At 48.0% G+C, this 21,239-nt stretch overlaps 2 protein-coding genes across 2 annotated transcripts in view; both read left to right on the forward strand.

Annotated features, from left to right (window-relative positions):
• Positions 1 to 4,700: 4,700 nt before the first annotated feature.
• On the forward strand, positions 4,701 to 6,155 carry LOC6496152 (splicing factor U2AF 50 kDa subunit). The gene has a single exon (XM_001960303.4). The coding sequence runs from the start codon at positions 4,803 to 4,805 to the stop codon at positions 6,105 to 6,107; it is 1,305 nt and encodes a 434-aa protein (XP_001960339.1). The 5' UTR covers positions 4,701 to 4,802; the 3' UTR covers positions 6,108 to 6,155.
• Positions 6,156 to 12,464: 6,309 nt separating this feature from the next.
• Positions 12,465 to 21,239, forward strand: part of LOC6496153 — a 40,078-nt gene continuing 31,303 nt past the window's right edge. Inside the window, exon 1 of the mRNA XM_032451248.2 lies at positions 12,465 to 12,967. The gene's annotated coding sequence lies outside the window, so the exon portion shown is untranslated. The remainder of the gene's footprint in view (positions 12,968 to 21,239) is intronic.

Below are 21,239 nucleotides of genomic sequence, written 5' to 3' on the forward strand. Positions count from 1 at the left end.
TCGGAACTGTGGAATGCACGGAAAACACAAAGAGACAGCCGGGCGGGCGCCGGAGGTTGCCACGCGACAGCGCTTAGACAAACAAGTGTCGCTTGGAGCGGAGGTCCTCGCAGCGGTGATGGAGAGTAGTCAGATTCGGCTGGAGGACGTGGCACAGTCACTAGGATAGGATAGTCCTGGCGATTTACGAGCGCCAAGTGGGTCACTAGACACTCAACGGAGAGGAGCTCTGACAGCTGGAGCTGGAAGTGGAAGTGGAAACAAAGGGAAAGTTGTTTGGCCAAATGACGGCAGAACTTTGAGTGATTTGTGGAAATTCTGGTCCGAAGGGGAGTTACTCAAGGAACACACATAGTCTTGAGGGGAACAATCCTTTGGCAGGAATGCCTTTCAAGTTTGCTTTGTTTGATGTTGGGCACTTTTCTCGTTGAAAGCCATAACTTATTACCATAACTTTACAGATACATGCTGTGTATCTTTAAAGTCAATTGAATTATGTCCCCCAGAATTGAATTTCAAAAATCCTTTCTTTTGGCGCCAACCGGCATTGCCATTTCCCTCACCTACTCTCTCTCACTTTCGCTCTCCCCCTGATCTCACGCTCCACTCTCCACCTGACCTCACTCTCCACTATCCCAAAGCTTTTTTCATTCATCTTCTTCCTGCAAGTGCCGCTGGTCAAGCTTGTGTGTTTGAGAGTTTAAAACTGTCTTTTTGGTGAAAAAAGTGCAAATCGCAGTTAAATAGACTTATTTAGTGCATCCTCGGATGAAACACAGACAAATAGACATGTTTAAGTGGAGTTTTCAAATGGATCTTGTGAAGTATGATGAAATTCCTGGCCGGTGGTCCACTGCAAGAGTGTGAGTGTGTGTGCGGGCAGCATCCCAAGCCCCACAGCCAAAGACCCGTTACCTGTCGAAAATACGCATTGAGAGTAAAGATGGAAGTAGAGATATGGAGTACATTTGCATGTGAGTTTAATTATTTCTTTTGTTTTATACAAATCATGATATTATTAGTTTATTTTGGTTTTCTTGGCTGAACCCTATGGCATACATAAGCTTCTAATTATAAGCTCCCTTATATTTTCTCCACAAGTGCCTCGCTTAGAGTACATGCCATTTAACCGTTATTAAGTAGCTTGTTGAACTTTCAATCGATATGTAGTTGTAGTTGTTGTGGTTGGCCTGTTCTTATATTCTAATTATGTGTTCAGCATGTCACCCCAACTCATACAAAAGTGCTGGAAGCGTGGGGTTGAGGTTGGAGTTGGGACTGGGCTGGTGCTTGGCATGGAGTTGGGGCTGAGGTTGGAGTTGGGGCTAGAGCTGGAGCTGGTGCAGTGTTGCGGTTGGGGTTGGATAGCCGAGAGAGTCAACAGAAGGGTCGAACCTCTGCACCCCCCAGCGCCCCGATCCCCAGGGACCACCACTTATGGAATTGAAAGTAAACAGACCGCCAAGTGGAGGTCCACCCCCAGCTCCCACTCCCACTCCCACTCCTACTGACATATCGGCGCCAAGCAGGCAATTAACATGCAATTGTCATAAATCCTCGCCAGCGCAGATTATAAGGCATTCATGGAATAAATAGCCCGGCAAGTGCATAACTCTTCCTCTTCTTCTTCTTCTTCTTCTGATTTTCACGCACTGCCCAAGGGGGAGGGTCCTGCCAGGAATCGGGGGGAGGGGGGAAACATAAACATAAATCGCTCCAAAGTCTCGGAGCGGAACACAATGGCTTTGAAATCAATTCCAGGGAAGCGTTCATGGGTTAAGTTGGGGGGGAGCTGCCCCATTTTATAGCCTGGAGTGGCTTGTAGGGGTTGAAGCAGCTCCGAGGGGCATAAACTAGAGAACTGACCCTTAAGAGTCTCGGGCAGTTATTGAAATGTCTCCATAAAATATTTAGTCTGGGGGGTTCTGAACTGCATGTTGAAATAATAATCTTTATTGGCAGATAGTAGATAGTTTCTACAATAGTTTGCCTCTTAGACGCTCCACTAATCAGTTATTCTTTTCTTTTGAGCAATAATTGTCAGGTAGTCCCCTTCAAGCCATTAAGTCAGCTCAAATCCGCCCGAGAGACACAATCCAAGGCAGAATGAGGTGAAATTGCAAGAAACCCTCCGAATGTCAATGTCCTCCGCCGGAGACAAAGGAGCAAGGAATGCATACACAAATATATATGCTTTTTATGACTCTGCTGACAATTTATGATGCAAATTCCAGAGCCAGAGCCAGAGCCAGGGCCAGGGCCCGACAAATTGTCGAGAAATTGCATAAAAATGTAAAAGTGGAGCCAGAATAAAAGAAATAACAAACTGTTGTGCCGAAATACGAAATCTGTAATCTGAAGCAGTTGCGGATGCACTCGAGAGATACTTTTGGAGGAAGAGGAGGTCCCAATACCAGTCAGGGGCCAAAGGGCAGCCACAGAGATGGCTTTTTATTTCTGTTGATTCATCAGAAAATAAATTGAAATATTCTTGTTGACAAAACCAATCCGGACTCGGACCACTGCCCCTGGATGGATGATTTATTTAATTTTCCAAAACTAACACAACGTGCTAAAATATTTGGCAACAAAATCACGTTCACACGCCTGCGGCCACAGAACTCGATAATAAAATTATTTGTCTTTGTTTTCTATTCAGAGGAGGGGCTTAATAGTCTGTTTCAGTTTTTTATTTGAATCCCTGATTCGTGGAAGGCTCTGCTGCCGGCCTTCGGTTCGGGGTCACCAAAAATCAATGAGTCCCAGGCCCAGTCTTCCGTCCTGTGCGGTCGGATCGCTGTGTTTTTTCGGGCTAATATGCCATTTATTTCAAAAAGTCATCCATCTATGGCACAATATTTATCATCGATTTGAATAAATAGCCGGATGCCTGCCATGTCAGTTGCTGCTAGTGAGTGGCTGACCGCAAAGTGATGAAAAATAATCAGAATATCATGCGAAATGGTGCAATTAGGCCAAAATACGACCTGGTGGATAGTCGGGAATTCGAAGAATGGAGAATCGGAATAGAGACTCCTCTTCCCACACTGCCAGGAGACACTGACAGGTCCCTACTCCCTCTTTTCTGATTTCCATGTCACGGCTCTGCCACAATCTGTTATGAATTTTTATAGAGTAGTCCGGGCATTGAGGGAAAAAATTAATTTATCGCCTTCGTGATTGTTCAAATAAAAGGCCAAAATCGAATTCGGCGATCGAAAAAACGGGTGGAACTCAGGCTTGGAACTGGCCATCATCGTCATGGACATCGACATGGACATCAGAACACGGGGAGGCCGCCTGAATTTAAATGAAGAAATTAATTGCGTTTGTCAGGCCTGTGGACAGGTACTGGCCAGGCCGGCAACAATGCCCGGCCGCACTCGGGACAAGGAATTAATTGGTTTTCGGGCACTGGCTGAAATATATTTAATTTAGGCTTAATGCCTGCCAGAGATTGTGTTTAGCCAGAGTGTCGCTCCTCCCTGGCTCCACCCCGGCGATCGCCTGGCCATCAAAGAGCCATTAAACAGTAGAACTATTCCGAAGGATCGAGGATCCCCCATAAATTATCACTTGGTTGTGGGCCTGACAGACCCTGCACTGGGAGAAATGACTCACACTCTTCCCTTTCAAACTCTAAAACTGCCTTTTGGCCGACCTGAGTTGACAGTTTTATTGTGTTGCCTTTTGAATTAATTGAGCCGCCCCTCGGATTCAAATGAAGTCGTTGTCTCTCCGAGGAATGTCTCTCCGAGATGTCCCATCTTACCCTTCGGGGAGTGGAACTGGATGGAACCCTTAGGAGGCGACCGACCACACAGTGCGCCGCCGACTCACGCAGTTCTTTTGACGAAAACCCCAACTATTCCCTCAAATGACTCGTTTTCTACAAAATATTTAGTGCCTGCGGGTGGCAGACGTTGCCAATTAATAATAATTGATTGGAGATATTAACAGAAATTATGATGATTGGCCCTGTTGGCTGGAAACCAGCAGATACCTCGCCGATAATGGCACTTGATTCCGTCGAAAGGCATGACAGATGGCCTTAGCTGCCAGGCTGGAGGAGAAATATTTTAATTGGTTTATCACAGATTCGAATGAAAGTATTATTATAAGTAGTATTAGGTATTTAAGGTAGAGAAGTTTACAAAACTAAACCAACTTAGTGGGGATAGCACTGGCAGTCTTAAGTCTGATAGTTCAGGCGGTTGGTTACATGATTTGTATCTTAGTTGAGGTGTATTAGGTTAGGTTTTTGGAACTAAGCACATAACTACAATTATTCTTATACCTAGTAACAGTTTAGTTAGTACAAGTTATGATTCTTCGGGATGGGATGAAATGCTTAGTCGGTTCGTGATTTTAGAGATAGAAAAAAGATGGTAAAAGATAGATAAAACATTGATAGATGTTTCAAAGGAAGGAGTAAAGGGCATGACTTTAGAAGATGGAATATGATGATGTCTTCTTGGCTACAGGGCCAGTCTAGTGCTTGGTTTTGGTTGAAATAGTGTTCGTGGGTAAGTGTTGAGTAGCCTAGTCTGTCTAGCTATTATTATTTCATGGAGCCAACTCGATTTTGGGTGAAAAGAGTTGATGTATTTGTCGAAGTGCCTCAGTACCCTTCCACCTGGTCACTCTGCCATGTTCAGATTTAAAAAAAAGGCACTCCCGCTCTCCCCAATCAGGTCAGCCTTCCTTTTGCTTTCAATTACTGTCCGGAAATCACTTGGAATTTCTACCCACCGGATCCTATCCCCTTCTGAGATTCGATTTTCGAGAACATATCGCAAGCCATGGGTCGTCGCGGAGGGTCGGGGTATGACCGTTCGCGAGAGCAGAGTTCCCGACCCCGCTCCAGGGCCCGGCCCACCCGCTCCAACTCGATCTACATGGACGGGGAGCGCAGGGGCCGTCGGCTGGGCCGGGCCGCCACCTCCTGGGACGTGCCGCCCGACGGCTACTCCCACCTGACGCCCCTGCAGTACAAGGCGATGCAGGCCAGCGGCCAGATAGCCTCGCGCATCGTGCCGGACCAGCAGCCCACGGCGGAGTCGGCCGCCATCGCGATGGTCACCCGCCAGGCGCGGCGCCTCTACGTGGGCAACATCCCCTTCGGCGTCACCGAGGAGGAGATGATGGGCTTCTTCAACCAGCAGCTGATCGCCCTGGGCAGCAGCTCCCTCAAGACCGACGGCAAGGCGGTGCTGACCTGCCAGACCAACCTGGAGAAGAACTTCGCCTTCCTGGAGTTCCGCTCCATGGACGAGGCCACCCAGGCCATCAACTTCGACGGCATCGTCTTCCGGGGCCAGACCCTCAAGATCCGGCGGCCCCACGACTACCACCCGGTGGCCAGCATCAGCTGCTCCGAGCCGGGCTTCGCCACCACCACGATGACCTCGCCCCAGATCGTGGTGAGCACGACGGGCCCCAACCACGTCATCTCCACCCTGGTGCCGGACTCGCCCCAGAAGATCTACATCGGGGGGCTGCCGACGTGCCTCAACGAGACGCAGATCAAGGAGCTGCTGCTCTCCTTTGGCCAGCTGAAGGGCTTCAACCTGGTCAAGGACGCGAACACCAGCCTGAGCAAGGGCTTCGCCTTCTTCGAGTACGTGGACCCGCTGGTGACCGAGCAGGCCATCGCCGGGCTGAACGGCATGCAGCTGGGCGACCGCAAGCTGGTGGTCCAGCGCTCCATCGCCGGCGGCAGGAACTCGGGCGGGGTGCCGGCCACCGTCCTGCAGGTGCCCGGACTGACCGCCATTCCGAACACGGAATCGCCCACCGAGGTTCTCTGCCTGCTGAACATGGTGCTGCCCGAGGAGCTGCTGGACGACGAGGAGTACGAGGACATCCGCACGGACATCCAGCAGGAGTGCGCCAAGTACGGGGACGTGCGCAGCCTCAAGATCCCGCGGCCCATCCCCAAGGGCGACTCCCCCAAGCGGGGCTGCGGCAAGGTGTTTGTCCAGTTCGAGTCCGTGGACGACTGCCAGAAGGCCATGCGGGCCCTCAGCGGGCGCAAGTTCAGCGGTCGCATTGTAATGACCTCCTTCTCCGACCCGGACAAGTACCTGGCCGACGACTTTAAGTAATAAACGGCGTATCTTTAACTCTTTAAAGAGTATCTGTATCTCAACAAACAGTATCTGTATCTGTATCTATAGCTGTATCTGTATCTGTAATCATTCCTGTCAACTGCGGAGCTGCCGTGCTTAGGGCCAAGCCGGCGATAACGAACTTAATCCCCTTTCGGAGCTGGGAGCCAGAACCAGCCAGAGTTCATTGTTTCTGCTTGTTGTGACTTCGTCGGCTGCTTAGCGGAATCGCTTTAAGTTATCTGGGCAGGAGATGCCAGGACACGCCCTGAGAGGCTGTCCCCGGATTCAATTAGGCAGCCCGACTTAAGCTGCAATCCTTAAAGCTGCTCCCCGGCTGACGCCACCTCCTCCGACGGCCCGACCGCCTCCTCTTCGGGCTTAATTAAAATTTTAAACTTTGCGCTTTATCGCGGGCCTTCTTGGGAATATTCACACCTACCTTCCGCTTATGGCGGCCCTGGGAGTGGAGGCTTCGGAGGCCTCTTATCTCGCCGCACGGTTGCATTTTCTCAGGTTTCGGCTTTCGGGTTCGGGAGCACTCGCTCTGGGGCTCTCTTATCGCGAGCTGGTCATTTGGGCGACGGCCGATCATCAATACCACTTCTGCACTGGAAGAACACGGTCTGTCTGTCTTTCGGGAGGTGGAGTGTTAAGAGAAGACCGTTCTTCTCAGTGCATGCTGTCTTAAAAGCCTCGCAAGCTGAGCGATTTATCAGCCGCAACGACGTCCACGAACTAAACGCTTTATCGAAGTGCTCGAGATTGCCCAGGGAGGTAAGGAGAAAGAGAAGGAGGAGGAGGAGATCTCCAGTGGACACAAATTAATTCAACGCCTTGGAGTTTGTCATTCGCCAGGGGAGTGGCGGGCCTAGACCCCTCTAGTTCAGTCCCTCTAGTTCTCCCCGAAAAGAGACTTCTTTCGGTGCCGCTTCTGACGGGGCTCGTCCCAGAGAATCAATGCCTCGATGGGTAATTAATAAACGCCCATAAAGATGCGGATACAATAAAAATTCCAGGCATTGGGACTCGGACTCAAACTCGACTCAAAAGGGTTCTTTGATTTCGTAGTTGTCCCCCCGCTCCTCGCTGGTTTTTACGGCCTGGCAGCTGCGCTTTGGGGATTAACTGGATTGGCTTCTAATCTCCCCAGCTCCGGTGTCCGAGGTTAGGACTGGGCCTCGACTGAGGTTAGGTAATCGAAATGAAGCAATCAAAGGCACAGTTGAGTGAACCCTGGTCCCTGGGCCCTGCATGCTGATTGCATTCTCATCATTTCATTTGAATATGATGTAGTAGATAATTGAGGGGCTCCTGCCGTAGGAACGCCCTCCTCCTGCCTTGGAGCAGTTGATGGTTACATTAGGTAGCCCGATGGGAATCAGAAGCGTGTTCCCTTATCGCGTCCCTCTTAATTAGTCCGGTGGTTGTAGGTTGTAGGTGTCCACTAATGATGCTTTAGGGCCGGAGCTCCGCATAAACTTGCCAAAGATCCCCCGATAGGGCGACATATCCATAAAAATTTGTTCCTCTAATGATCGCGATGGGCATCGAGTTCGATTTGTTGTCCGAATCAAAGATTAGAGGCCGGCCTAATGAGCCAGAATGCAAAATGCTAGGAGGTCGCCGCCTAATCCATCTGATATCCGAGAGAACTCTACCAATTAGTCCACAGAACTTTCCTCCGACAACCCTTCAGACCCGAATTCAATTACAAACCTGTTGCTTTGTTTGGATCAATTCGCCCGCGGTTTCATTCACATTTCCGGTTGCCAGTTGGAAGAATAAATAAATGGCAGAATAAAGCTCAAGCGCGCTCAAAACATGCAAAATAAAATCAAATAAACAAATATTGCCGTGCAGCCGAGCCGAATCCGTAAATTCCCCTCCTAGCCGCCCAGCCGCCCAGCCGACGCGACAACAAAGCCTGAAAACAAATTACAAACGCGAGCAATTTCCCCGAAATTTCGACTTTGGCTGCCCTGCCCTGCCGGCTCCACCCACTCCGGCAGCCGGCAGGCTGTCAGTGCCGCCCAGTTCCAGCGTTCCACGTCGCTTCGTTAATGGCAGCGCAATTAATTCGAGCAAATCGTCTGTGAACCCTTTTTATGACCTTTCAGAGCTGATCCCCCCCTCTCTTTCCTTTCCTTTCCGCCCGCCTATTGCCGTCTCTTTCCCAGATAAAAATTCATTAAACGACATCATTGAAGGGCTTTGTTTCGCTTTGAACTGCTGGCCCGCCAACAACAACTGAGGAATAGGACGGAATAGAAGCTCGGAGGGAAGGGCCTTCTTAAATGTTTAAAGAGGTTTTTTCTACCCTTTCGGGGGTGTTGTTCAACTTGGTCCAAGGATTTCCCTTATTCCGCTCAAGGATCGTGTAAAAAATGGCAAAGATATAGGCTTCTCAGGACATAAAATCATATATCCCATTAAATTGGCCAAGATATCCCCACCAAAAGGGGGCCACATATGAGTATCATGAAGAAAAATTTGAAAAATATGGATTTAAAAATTGCTTTCTAGGTTTTGCTTCAGATCGATGCGGAATCGCTCCAGAAATCGTTAAAGACATTCCGCTCAAGAATCAGACATCAAACGGCCGAGATATGAACATCCTAAGGAGCCATATATGAGAACCCTGGATTTCGAAAGGGGTTCCCTTAAAAAAATTGAAAAATATGGATCAAAAATTGTGATCACAGGGTTTGATGCAGAATTGTGGGGAATCGAATAACAAATCTTTCGAGGTATTCCGCTTTCCGATCGGAAGAAAGTTAGCAAAGATATGGGATATCTACTGGTGCATATATGGATTTTGAAAGGGGCTCCATCAGAAAAATTTGAAAAATATCGATCCAAAAATTTGTGTCGGGGTTTTGATGAGGATCGATGGAGAATCGACCAACAAATCTTTTAAGGTATTCCTTTCAAGAATCGGGTCAGAATTGGTCAAGTTATAACTACCACAAGGGGCCATATAAGAAAACCCTGGGTTTCGGAAGGGGTTTCCTACAAAAAATGGGAAAATACTGATTGAAAATTTTTTTCTTTAGGTTTTGATGCAGAACAGTGGGGAATCAAACTATAATTCGATCGAGGTATTCCTTTTAAGGATTGAGTGAGAATTGGCATAGATATGGACATCGTAAGGGACCATATATGAAAATCCAGACTTTAGCAAGGGGGACCCAAAAAAAAAAAAAATGAAAAATGCATCAAAAATTTAATTTTGAGATTTTGATGCAGAATGATGGGTAATCGAATTATAAATCGATAAGGGTATTCCTTTCGAAGATCGGATAAAAATTGGACAAGTTATGGACACCGAAAGGGGCGCTTTGTGGGAAAACTGGATTCCGAAGGGGTCGCCTCAAAAAAATGTAAAAAATATGGATCCGAAAATTGTTGTCGAGGTTTCAATGAGGATCGATGAGGAATCCTTCTAGCAATCGTTTAAGGTATTCCTCTTAAGGACCTGTTATAAATTGGCAAAGATCCAAGAAAATGGCTGTGGGTTGTAGCTTACTTTTGAAGGAACTACACCAGTTCCCGTAATTATAACAATAAAATAAACCATAAGAGCCCTCAACCCTTTCGGGAACCGTATTGCACCACAATTCAGTCGTTATATTAGGCGGCTCAAGCGCCATTTGTCTATGTAAACTGTGCCACAATTCGGAGCTAATCCGGGACCAAGAGGCGAGTTCGAAGAACCCATTAGAGGACACCCTACTGCGACAAAGGAAATCCAAAACAAGAGCGGAGAGTAGAGATGGGAGTTGGACTCTTGCTGCAATCTAGATAGATGAAGAAATTTAATTCCTGATTCAGATGGGCCTTGTGGAGGTAAACAAATACGGGTCTGGCCCATAACAGAAGAGCCTCGAAAATAATAAAAACTCCCACGTACTCGCCCGACACTAACCCATCTCCGGTGGCGCGAAATAACCTGCGAGCCTAATGAGGGTCGTAAAATCAAGCGCCAGACGGACCCTAAACCAAGGCGGCCTGTGAGGGTGTAACAGGTGCGATAGGCCGTCTGGCAATGAAATCATAATGCAGATTACGCCGGAGAATGGCGAGTAATCTAGGTAGCAGCGAAAAGGACACAGTCCCATTGAGGAAGGATTTTCGGGCAATTCTGTGACTATTTCGGGACTAGCTCTCTTTGATGTCCAGCCGCCGGCCTCGAGGTTGTTTGGTTTTGGACTCCGAGGGGCGACAGTCTGGGATGCGCCGGGCCATGGGTGTCAACTGCGACCTCAAGCGGGGATAAGACGCATAATCCGGAAGAGCTGAACAATAAGACCAGGGTCTGGCAGCGGGGCTGCCCAACAATGGAATGAAGAGCTCGAGCAGCTCGACTTTCGACTGCCGCCATAATCCAAACTAAATGTCCAACTTGATTTTGTTTCTCGACTGTCCTGTAGGGCACTGGGAGAAATGTTTTAATATCTGATTTAAGTGGAACAGCTTGGAGTAACTATTTGGGGGAAGTTCAGTCTCTCTTTTCAAAAGATAACCTACTTCCCTTCTCAAGAAGAGTCCTAATAGTTCTGGAGTCTCTCTGGAACCTATGATTTATTCCCCTGACCCTCCGGATGACGGGCCACTCTGCTATCAAGACTGCCACCCAGACCTGCCTTCCAGAGCGGACTACCTATAGAGGTACTTGGGCCTGTCAGTGGATGGACTGGCTGCCCGGGGCTCTCGGTTCACTGACCCCTGATGGAGGACGGGCCTCCATTCAGAGCCCATTAACTATCTCTATTTATTTGTTTATTTCCTCTTTTTTTGCTGTGTAACTGCGGGTCCTGCCCGGCGATGAATGCCACTGCTTGGAGCATTTGTCCTTCCTGGCCACCTCCTGCTCCTCCGCCTGTCAGAGCACACAATTCAACTTCAACTTTTGATACTCATCTGAATTTGCATTATTTCCCTGCTCTGCTGCTGCTGTTTGCCTTGATTCTGATTTTAATCTTTCAACGGGGAGCTGCTTTCCTCCTATTTCTTCGCCTGGCCGTTGGTACCTGACTGCCTGGCTGCCTGCCTGCCTCCGTCCAGGTGAACAGGTTCCATTTCTTTTGTGCCTCGCCTTCTGCACTTTCCAACGCACTCTTCCAATGCCCTCCCGGCAGACGTCATTCATTTAATTCGAGTAAAAAATGCGAGGTCGCTGCGTCAGCAGGAAAAAAGTATCCTAATTGGTATTAAAATTGATGTTTTTCTGGGGTTTTTAGTTCGCCGTTCCTGGCCTGGCCATTGTTTTCGGCATTTGTCTTTGGGCTTCCCATTCAAATGGCATTTAACGGGCAAACAAAGGGGGAATCAGAGTCAAGGGTCGCCATCGGAGGAAAGTGCAGCCACTTTGGCCAAAACGCACTTTTCAGGCTGCCCCGCCGGCCGATAGCGGGAGATTAAAATCGGAGAGCTTCTGTTGTTCTTTCTGCCACAGCTCTTCTCGCTTAATCACATATTTTTTAAAATTGATTCCTTTGTGCGGCCGTCCAGTAATACCCATGGTGTTGGGGGCTTAAAGCGGATTTAACTTAAATATCGCCACTTACACGTAATTAAGTTTGCCGCGCGTTCAAATAAATATAATGCACTATGAAGGACTCTATGGGAACGCGGAAATAATTAAGCCGTCAATAAAATTTCATTAAAACTTAATAGGGCCGGGCAGCAAATATGGTTCAAGATTAAAGCGGGCTTTAATAGAACAGAGCGGTTGTTAAGGTGGTCAGGTTCAAGTTCTTGCAGAACTCCGAACTCCGAAGAGTGGCTCGTGAGTGGATCCACTCCCCTCTGTGGATGGCATTACTCCGAAAGTTGGTCATTTTCTCTCATGAAAGAGCTGTTAAGTGAACAGAACAGCTATTTGGTTGAAGTTTATTAATATTTAATCAAATGGTGGTAACAAATGTAATATTATCTCATGACATTAACATTTAAAGTCTGAATGAAACCAATTGGATGACAGAACTCTTTACTTCTTATTTCTTATAATGTCAAGAGTCTAACCTCTACTGTGGTAGTTATATTTAAAATATCTCCACAGATTGTGCTGAAACTCTCCCAATTTCAATATTATGAATAAATATTGGGAACTACATAATTTTTTGGTAAAAGAACCCAACCAATATCAGACTTTTGGGCCAACAACCATCATGTTGATGTTAAAACACTCGTTCCACTCCATAACAGAGCTCTCTCTCGCTCTCCGAACCTCTCAGGGCGGCGCATGCGCTGGCCCTTCTGTGAGCCGAACAGTATCCATGAGATACGCAGTGTATCCGAGAGATGCCAACGGCGTAACATACGATCCACACCCGATGCAGTGGCACTGCCGAGTGCCACTCGAGTTCGGGTATCCGTGAGACACAACTCAGTGTATCCGAGAGATTCAAGCGCAGCGGTACTCGAAACAGTCGGGCGGGTGTAGAAGCCCTCATTCTGAAATCCAGCGTTTGTCGCGTTTGTGGCCCGCGTGCGTGCGTCTTCGACTCGGTGGCAGTGGAGGAGAGATCTGACTGAGATCCGAAGCAAGAGCTCCAAAAAGAAACCCCTCAAGTGATCGAAAAAAAGATACAAAATACAAAGAAATACTAATTAGAAAGCGGGAGATTCGTCGCGAGTTCCTTGGCACTTCGCGAGAGAAACAAGGCCAGAATCAAGCTCCTCGGAAGCTCCTGACAGCGGAAAGGTGAAAGAATTGAAAGATTCGGCTGCAGTGCTAGTGAGATTGCCATCCGCGTGGCCCAGTGTCTGAAAAGTGCGTGGCAGCAGCGTCCGAGGCTCCAAGGCTCCAAGGAGGATGCCAAGCGGATTACAGAAAAGGATTAAATAACAAAGTAATTTGCATATCTCGAAAATAAATCAAAATCTGACATCGAACTAGGCCCTAATTTATGCATACAGTGTACAGTGTACAGAAGCAGCCCTCCGATCCGCTCCCCAAGGACCTGTGCCAGCGGATGTCCGCTCATGTCCATGTTGCGAGTCAATGAAATTTTTAATTGTGGCCGCGTGTCCAGGTGGCGCCCCAACACCCACCCTGGCGTGCCCGCTGGCCCCGCCCCCTCGGGCTTATGTTCATGTTTCCAGCATATTTGTCATGGGGATCGCTTGGACGGATGCCTGGCAGGGTCTCTCCTGGGGTCTGCCCGCTGGGAACGAGGAGCTGGCTCCTGGGGGATCGGGACTAGTCCTACTTCCCTGTTTAATAAGCTCACCTTTAAAAGAAGCTCCCTTTTGAAGCAAATCTATTATAACTAAGGAAAGTGAAAGCCAGCAGAGCTTTAAACTTTATTCCTTTATCCCCTCTTAGGAGTCCTTTGGTGGATTAACTCGCAGGATCTGATTTTCCGCCCTTCCGCCTCAGCAGCTCTATTAACCCGCAAGTGGAGTTCCCAGCTGGTTCCGCCCTTGAGCTTGTGCCCGAATCTTCGCTTGTTTTCAATTATCATGTCATCTCGCCACCCCCGTTTGTGCCACTTCCTCCTCATCCCCTCCCCAGGACCTGTTCAGTGCTTGCCACAAGCCGTTGCACTTGAACTCCATGCTGGTAATTCGGAAAATCCCCCTTTGTGGCACGAAGGAGAATTTACTATCGCCGCCAATGCCAATTGAACCACTTGTCCACGCTCCCTGACTTCCTTCCTGCCCCTGCCACTGCTCCTGCCCCAGCTCCTGCTCCTGCCGCCTGTGGCAACCTCCCAGCCCCCCTGTCGTTATGTTTTTTGCGGTCAGTTGAGGCCGCGTGCCAAGTTTCCATTGTGAGTGTGGGTTTTTCGTGTTTTCATTTTTGCACCCAGTAGTGCTGGACTTTAAGGGCATTTTGGGGTAAAAAATAAATAGGTTACTTAAATAAAAATATTCAAGATTAGTAATTTAACATTAAGAGAAGACTTGGAAAGAGGAACACCCTACAGTTCTGTGAGAGAAAGTGAATCTTTTTGTAAGATCAGTACCAGGTATCTCATAGTCCACTCTTAAGCGCTGTAAAGTGTGTGTTTTGAAAGGACATGGAGGACATGGAGTGGCTCATGCGTGCCTCCTGTGTGTATGTCTGTGTGTGTGTGTGTGTGTGAGAGTCAAAGAACAGCCGCAAAAAGTTGGAGCAAAGGACGCCACTGAGCTGACCTCGCGTCGCCTGCAGCGTTAATTTATAATTTACTCTCGGCTCACTGAAATCGCCTAGCACCCCAGCCCCCCAGTCCACTCCTCCTTTGAGGACTCCCACTTTTATTATTATTATTATTCCTGTGCGTTTCCACGCGCTTTTCCATGCCAAAGACCAGGCCCAGGACCACGCCAGGCCAGACCAGACCAGGCCACAGAAAAAAGGTCCTTCCATCTGCAACTTTTTGCCACTTTTGACTTTTTTACATTTGCCGACGGGCTCCTCCTCCGCCCTCTCTTTGTTGTGTTTTTCTTGTCGTGTTATTGTTGTTGTTGCGGTGTCCCTTCATTTACTCGCAAACACAGGACGAGGGCAGCCAGGACCTGGCCTCTTCCACTACTCGCTGTTTAGTGCCATGACTTGGTTTTCAGTGTATTGTTTTTGCTTCTGCGGTTTTCGGGGCACGCTCCTGTCCCTTCCTCCTCCTGCTGGCATCACATTTTTGACTTTCGACCCCGCGACTGTTGCTCCTCGGCTGGCTCACTCGCCTGTTTGTTGTTTTAATTAATTTGTAAATTTACTCGCCCAGATTAAGGCGGAGGAGAGCCAAATTAGCCCGCGTCCTCGCCGCCAGGGCAGATGGACGACAGATGTCAACTGGGATGGGGCGGACTGGCGGTGTGAGTTTCGGAAAATAAAAATAAAGTGAGACACGGGCACTGAAAAGCAAACAAGCCAAGTTTTGGGGAGAAGAAATGGTCAGAGGAATTCGGAAAGTGGATTAGCAGAAAAGTCAAGTGGACTTCCAGTCATTTAGCTTGTTGCGAGATAATTAATGCCACAAACTATTGAAGTTAAAGAAAAAGTGAGTCACAATTAGGTGAGTCTGAATCTTCTGCCAGAGCCTCCTAGGCAGGAGTCTCTGGTTTCTTGGACAAACACTGTCTGGCAGTCTGTTTACCTATACGGCTCTGTGTTTGATCAAATGTCTCTGTCAGTCTCGGCTTGCAGGCAACCCCCGGGCTGTCTGCCGATATAATAATTCAATTTCCTGCAACTCGCAAGTCACTTGAGGAGAAAAGAAAGCAGAGCGAGTCGCGTTTAATTGTCCAACAAAGGCTGGAATTAAAAACAGCACAAATGAGTTCGCAGAATGGGCTGCAGCTGTTGCTTGAAGCTCTTAACTTGCTCCTAACCGCAATGGCCAAACTTTGTCTTTGGAGTTTCTGCTTTCTGGCCATGGGAGAGGAGACTATTGACAGAAATCCAACTGGGGGACTGGAGGACTGGGGGACTGAGGGCCTGGCAGGCACATGAAGTCGGCCAATAAAAGGCCTTGCGGTGTCTGGGCCAAAAACGAATTTCAAATTAAATAAACAAGAAACTCCCAAATGTGCAATTAAAAAATTTTACAGTCATAACTTTTTATTACGGAGCATAATTCAGACTTTATATGCTCGGCGAGGAGGAGGAGCAGGGCGGAAAAGGACCTCCACTGCGCGTGTTTAATTTCGCTTTCGTCCTGTTTTTACCAATAAATGTTTTTCCTTTTTGCACGCAATTTCCTCACTTTCCAGGGCCTGCTCTCGTTTTGGATGGCGGGTGTACGAGTCTGTGATATAACTAGGGGCCTCCGAGTGGTCCCACTTTTATGTGTCTGTTTCGACAGCTCTCGGTCTGTTTACTCGGAGGTGCAGGTCTCACTTTCCGACTCCAGATCTTTATCGCCCGGGCGGTCTCGTTTCATATTTTTTTATTTTTATTGCGACTAAATGTCGACACGTGGATAGTCGGATAGTTGGATAGTTTAGCATAAACCTGCGCAGCTTTTAATGGATGCATTTTGGTTGGAGGCCCACCTGGGGGGTCTGGCACGCCAGGAATGGGAGCAGTGGGCGGAGAGTTTCGAGTTACCATCTCGCTACCAGCTCGCTCCTCCGTGCTGTTCTAATCAGTTGCTTCGATTGGAACAAGCAGCTTCGGAGGAGGTAGTCACCCCAGTAACCCCATTTTCCGCTTAACACGTGTGCCAAGCTCTAACCCACTCCCACTAAGCTGTGTCCCACAGCCAATAATTGTCGCTCCAACTAAATAATGCATAAATAATGCGGAGCCGGGCGGCAGGAATGACAAACTGAAACAGGATCGGGGCAGGGAAAGGGATATTAACCCGCTCCTGAGCCAGTGCCAGAGCCAGCCCTGCTAGTGGATTTGTCGACCAACAAAGTGAGAAAACCGCAGCGGAGCGGCATAAAAAATGCATAAAACGAGGACTGAATAAAGTCATAAAGTAGAAATTGCAGACAGGGGAAAGGAGCGTCCCGGGACCCGGGCAGGAATAAAGTGTGTGTTCTGGCTGGCTGGTTAGAGGGGAAAAAAAGGGAAAAGCTGTAGCTTGTTGTGAAGCCCGGGCCTTGTTTGAGGTTTCAATAGGTCATAATTCACGCCTAGTCGCCGCTCGTCCTCCCTTCCAATCGCCCCCTTGAACAGCCCGGCCTGTCGTTAACCGTCTTGGCTGAAAAAAGGAGTACGGCAGGGCAGGCGTGGGTGTTCTGATGGCGCCACGTCGTATTTATATAAGAAATAGACGAGATACAATGGCAGAGGGGAGAACAGGTCGGGTGATTGTCTGAAAAATATCTATTAAGGAGGGGGAAGTGTTAACTCAAAAGTCCCTGAATAGAACCTGAATAGTACTTCCCATTCTCAGTTGCTTCCTAACTTTTAAAGTTAAATAATGTATCTGCTAGTAGGATCTATTGAACCATCTCCCTTTCGAGCTATTTCTATAAAATTTTGAATGACATATATCATATTTAAGTAGGATAAAGACATGATTCAGGGGCTGAGAGGATAACAGGTAGGGTGACCGTCTAAAATATCTATAAAGAGTAAGACAGAACTGCAGATCTGTAGGATAGTCTTAGGAGAGAGGAGCTAAATGGATCAAGTCCTATAGAGAATTAGAAAAGTACTTCCCTTTCTTAATTAATCCTTAAATTTTAAAGCTGAAATAATATATGTAGGTAGGTATAAGTATCTAGTAGTAAGATCTAATAAGGTATAGATTGTTCTTATTGAGAATATAGTGGCAGATACAAGATACAATGGCAGAGGTGAGAAAAGGTCGTAAGATTGTATATTATAATATTTATAAAGAGTAAGGCAGAACTGTGGATCATACATGAAAATTAGTACCATTTTAGTTTAGTTTAGCGATGCAAAGAATGACAAGTTGGTATATAATAAGTATAAAGAGTAGCTCCAGTACCTGTGATATCTAGGATAGTAATAGATAGAAAGTTTTGAATAGATCAAATTAGATAGTCCCTGTGTAGAACCATAAAAGAACCATGCTCCTTTCGCTCCCCACTCCACTCCAACCTCTGAAGCTAAAACAATATGTGAAAAGTGGTGCCCGCAGAAGAGTACCCCACTCCTGGCCTGTCCCTGTCCCTGGCCCTGGACCTGGACCTGGTGCAGTGTGCAAATTTGCTTGGTCGCTGGTGTCGTGTTTGTTTTTACATTAGTTGTGGTCTGTCTCCGGCTGGCCACTTGGCGGAGCGGCGGAGGACAAGGAGCAGGACGAAGGGCAGGGCGGGTCTGGGCCTGGCTTTGTCTTCTTTATGGCTGCTAACGATGAATAATGTTTGCGTGGTGCGTGTTTCAGCGCCCGCTGGGCTGGCTCTGCTGGCGGGTCTGCCCTTCCTTCCTCCGCCTTTCAGCGCTTAGTCCCCCGCAGGACTACCCCTCCTACCCCCCTTTGCATGCGTGGTCTTTTGTGCATATGTCAGAGTCGCACTTAGAGCCACAAAAACACCACACAATATTGTAATGGAAGGTGAGCAGTAGAGACCCGAGAGATACCCTCTAAGCATGAATAATTTCCCTACAAAGTGCCTGAATATTTATCCCAAAAATACACTTTCTCAGCAAGCTCTCAAGTTCCTCTTGCTGAAATCGCTCTGGAAACTTTCATCCTGCTTCCCCGTTCGTCGGGACTGAAGTTAATCCCCATTAGGGGGTGGGCGTGGCGTCAGCTTAGGGTTGTCGCCCGCAGGTAGTCGCAGCGAGGGGTAAGTGGATAAAAAAAAGCGGAGGGGGAGTGGGGCGCCAGTCAATGGCACTTTGGGTTATGGCCATAAAGTGCCTGCCTGGCCCGAACTCCGGCTCTCAAAGTGGTCTGTGTCTGGAGGGGCTTACGCAATGCGACCTCTGACCCCCGCCCCTCCCGGCCGGCTTTGAGAAGTCCAGGACATAATTAAGATCGCGTGCTTGGGTTAGTCCTAGTCCGCTTAACTAACTCTGCCCTAGTCGGGGGAGATAGCAGCGAACTATTAGGCGGGGAGCCATAATGCAAGTCCTTACTTAGTCGATGCCTTTCGATAAAAAGGACGATTAGGCTAATGCAGTGGGGACTGAGAGCCTCCGAGGAGAAGCCTCCTATTTCAAAGACAAATCAAAGCGAGGAATATTGCGAAATCTGCGATAGCCAGTCGCCTTTTATTGTAATTAAAAAATAATAAAAGAGATAAAGAGTAGAGTCCAGAATGGGGAGCGGGGAAATCCAATTAATTTCACACCGAAGCCAATTAAGATGACAGCCCGGCAGGGGGGAGGCCGGCGAGGAAATCCTGTTCCTCCTCTCGCCTCAGCAAACAGTCTCCTCCCACTCCCCACACCTCGGCCTAGACCGCCAATTAACACACGTATTTGGACGGAGAAGGGGCCAGAGACCGCACAATGCAAACGCAATGAGACTTCCGCCCGAAACGAAAATCACGCATCAAAGAAACTCACTCCCATGCCTCGTCCTGGCAATCTCGCCAAGGAAAGGGAGGTCCTGGCTTGCAAGGAGAAGAACAAACAAGCAGCGGGCCAATAAAACACGCTCCTAACCCTAAAAAAGCTACTTGGTACGCGGGAGCTCGGGGGAAAGTGTCACAGCTCCCCCTGGCAGCCGCCCTGCATCTGAAAATAATTTTCCAGGCATTTGTTATCCGTATGAAATGTCTCAAGGATGTGCGACGACCTCCTGGGTGCCCTGGTGTGTGTGTGTGTGTGTGAGTCTTTTGACTCGCAGGCTTGCAGGCGCGGCTCTTTCCGGCAGAAATCCCACGAGTTTATCGGCTGCTGTCCTGGTTCCGCCCCGAAGGCTCTTTGAAGTGAGAGTTTATTAGGCAAGTGATCAGATTTTTGAAAGAAAAAGCATAAATTGCTTCAAAATGGTGTCGAAATTTAAAGTACAATATTTGTAGCATACTTTCATGCGCTACTTTCGGAAGGTCCAGGGTATGAAACAAGTCTAGTCACATTCTACCTTCAGTTAGGATACTTTTTCTGAAAAGGATGAAAATAAAAATGCATTTTTATTACAAAAACTGGAAAAAGTAACAGGCAAACAGGCTCTCTGGGGAGGAGGCTGGGCGAAGGGGGTGCCTCCATTAAATAAACAATTTTTTCTGTCATAGATACGCAAACACACACGGCACTCGGTACACGGGATATATGTATGTTTTAGGGGCCATCGTGTGTTGACATTGAAATTGAACAGCTCTGCTCTGCTCTGCTCCGGCATTGTCCTGGGCCTTTGTTCCCCCATCCTTTCGTCCTGGCACCTTTTCCGTGCTTTGGCTTTTTGCTTTTAATTAAAAATAAATGCATGGAACAACATTTGGGAAAATAAATACTCGGAAAATGCATAAATTCGAAAATGTTTTCCCAGCCCGGTTGGCCCTGGCCTGCCGAAATGTTCTCCGATTGTTTGGCTCCGGATTGGGATAAGCTCTGCTCTCCTGGCTGGCGTCGTGCCTGCTATCCTGCCAGATCCTAATTTCATAAATTCGGAAATTAAACTGAAATATTTTGCCGGCCATAAGCCCATTGTTGTTTGCTTTGAAAGCCATTTTAATAAAAGATAAAGCGAGCATCCATGCAATTAGTTGCGAAAACAAATAAAAGTCCGGCTTACACTCCGTCCGGGCAGGGATTGCCCGACTACACAGGGAGTGATTCGACTGTGAAAGTATTTCATTATGAAGACGAGAAAGCAGTGCCGGCCGAATAAAATATTAAACCGAATTATTTAAATGGCCCCGACCCGACGAGCCAAACAGCACCAGAACCAGCTTCTTGCAGCGCCACTTGCCACTCTTTTAAAGACAAGGCTCGAGTGGAAGGAAAACAAAAGGCAGCCCAGCCAGCCAGCTCCTTGGCTCGCTCCGGAACGGAGATTGTAACGCGAGTCGGGCAGAAATAGAAGTTACATTCTATTATTAACAGCGCCACTCGTTCCTGCCACTTCATAAACAGCACCAGACTGCGAGAGTGGGAGGAGCAATATGAAACAATGGCTGGGACAATGGATGATGGCCGGGACAGGACGACAGCAAGGAAAACAGCAACAACGACAAGGGTGACGACGTCATCATCTTCAACAAAGTGTTGACATCTTTTTGCCCATTCATTGTGTGTCTCCGGTCCATCCATCTCTTTGCCACCGTGTCCGTGTGTCCCTCTGTCCGTGTCTTGCCCTCCTACTCCCCCACCCTACTGGCAACAATCCTTGACTAACGCTATTCGTCCTTTTTAATTAATTTCACTTGCTGCAGTCTTGCTATCCTTTGGCTTCCTGACAGACTTCTTTCCAGTGGAAGTGCAGTGAAAGAATCTTAGTTTCTTCAACTCTGAAATGTAATAAAGTGCCTGAGAGTAGCTCTGTATCTATAACCTCTATCTAAAGACTTAATTCCATTGTTTATTCCCAGTGTAGAGCTTCAATATGTCTCTATAACATGGTCCAGCCCCAGAAAGGAGGTCCTCACAAGTTTTTTCATAAATCTGTAAGCGTCACGTTGCTGACACTCTCACACACCTCCTCAGAGATGGTGGGAGAGCCATCTCACCTGTGCCCCAGATTGCCAGGCAGAGGCGTGGGTGCTGGGATTAGGATTCGGGCCACCATGGAGCTCTCTGAAGCAAGAAGAAAGACCAAATCACTT

Source organism: Drosophila ananassae, chromosome 3L (assembly GCF_017639315.1).
Source record: "Drosophila ananassae strain 14024-0371.13 chromosome 3L, ASM1763931v2, whole genome shotgun sequence".
NCBI lineage: Eukaryota > Metazoa > Arthropoda > Insecta > Diptera > Drosophilidae > Drosophila > Drosophila ananassae.

What these genes read in the sequence shown, in the direction of transcription:
- LOC6496152 (XM_001960303.4), top strand. Translation starts at nt 4,803, where the DNA reads ATGGGTCGTCGCGGAGGGTCGGGGTATGACCGTTCGCGAGAGCAGAGT.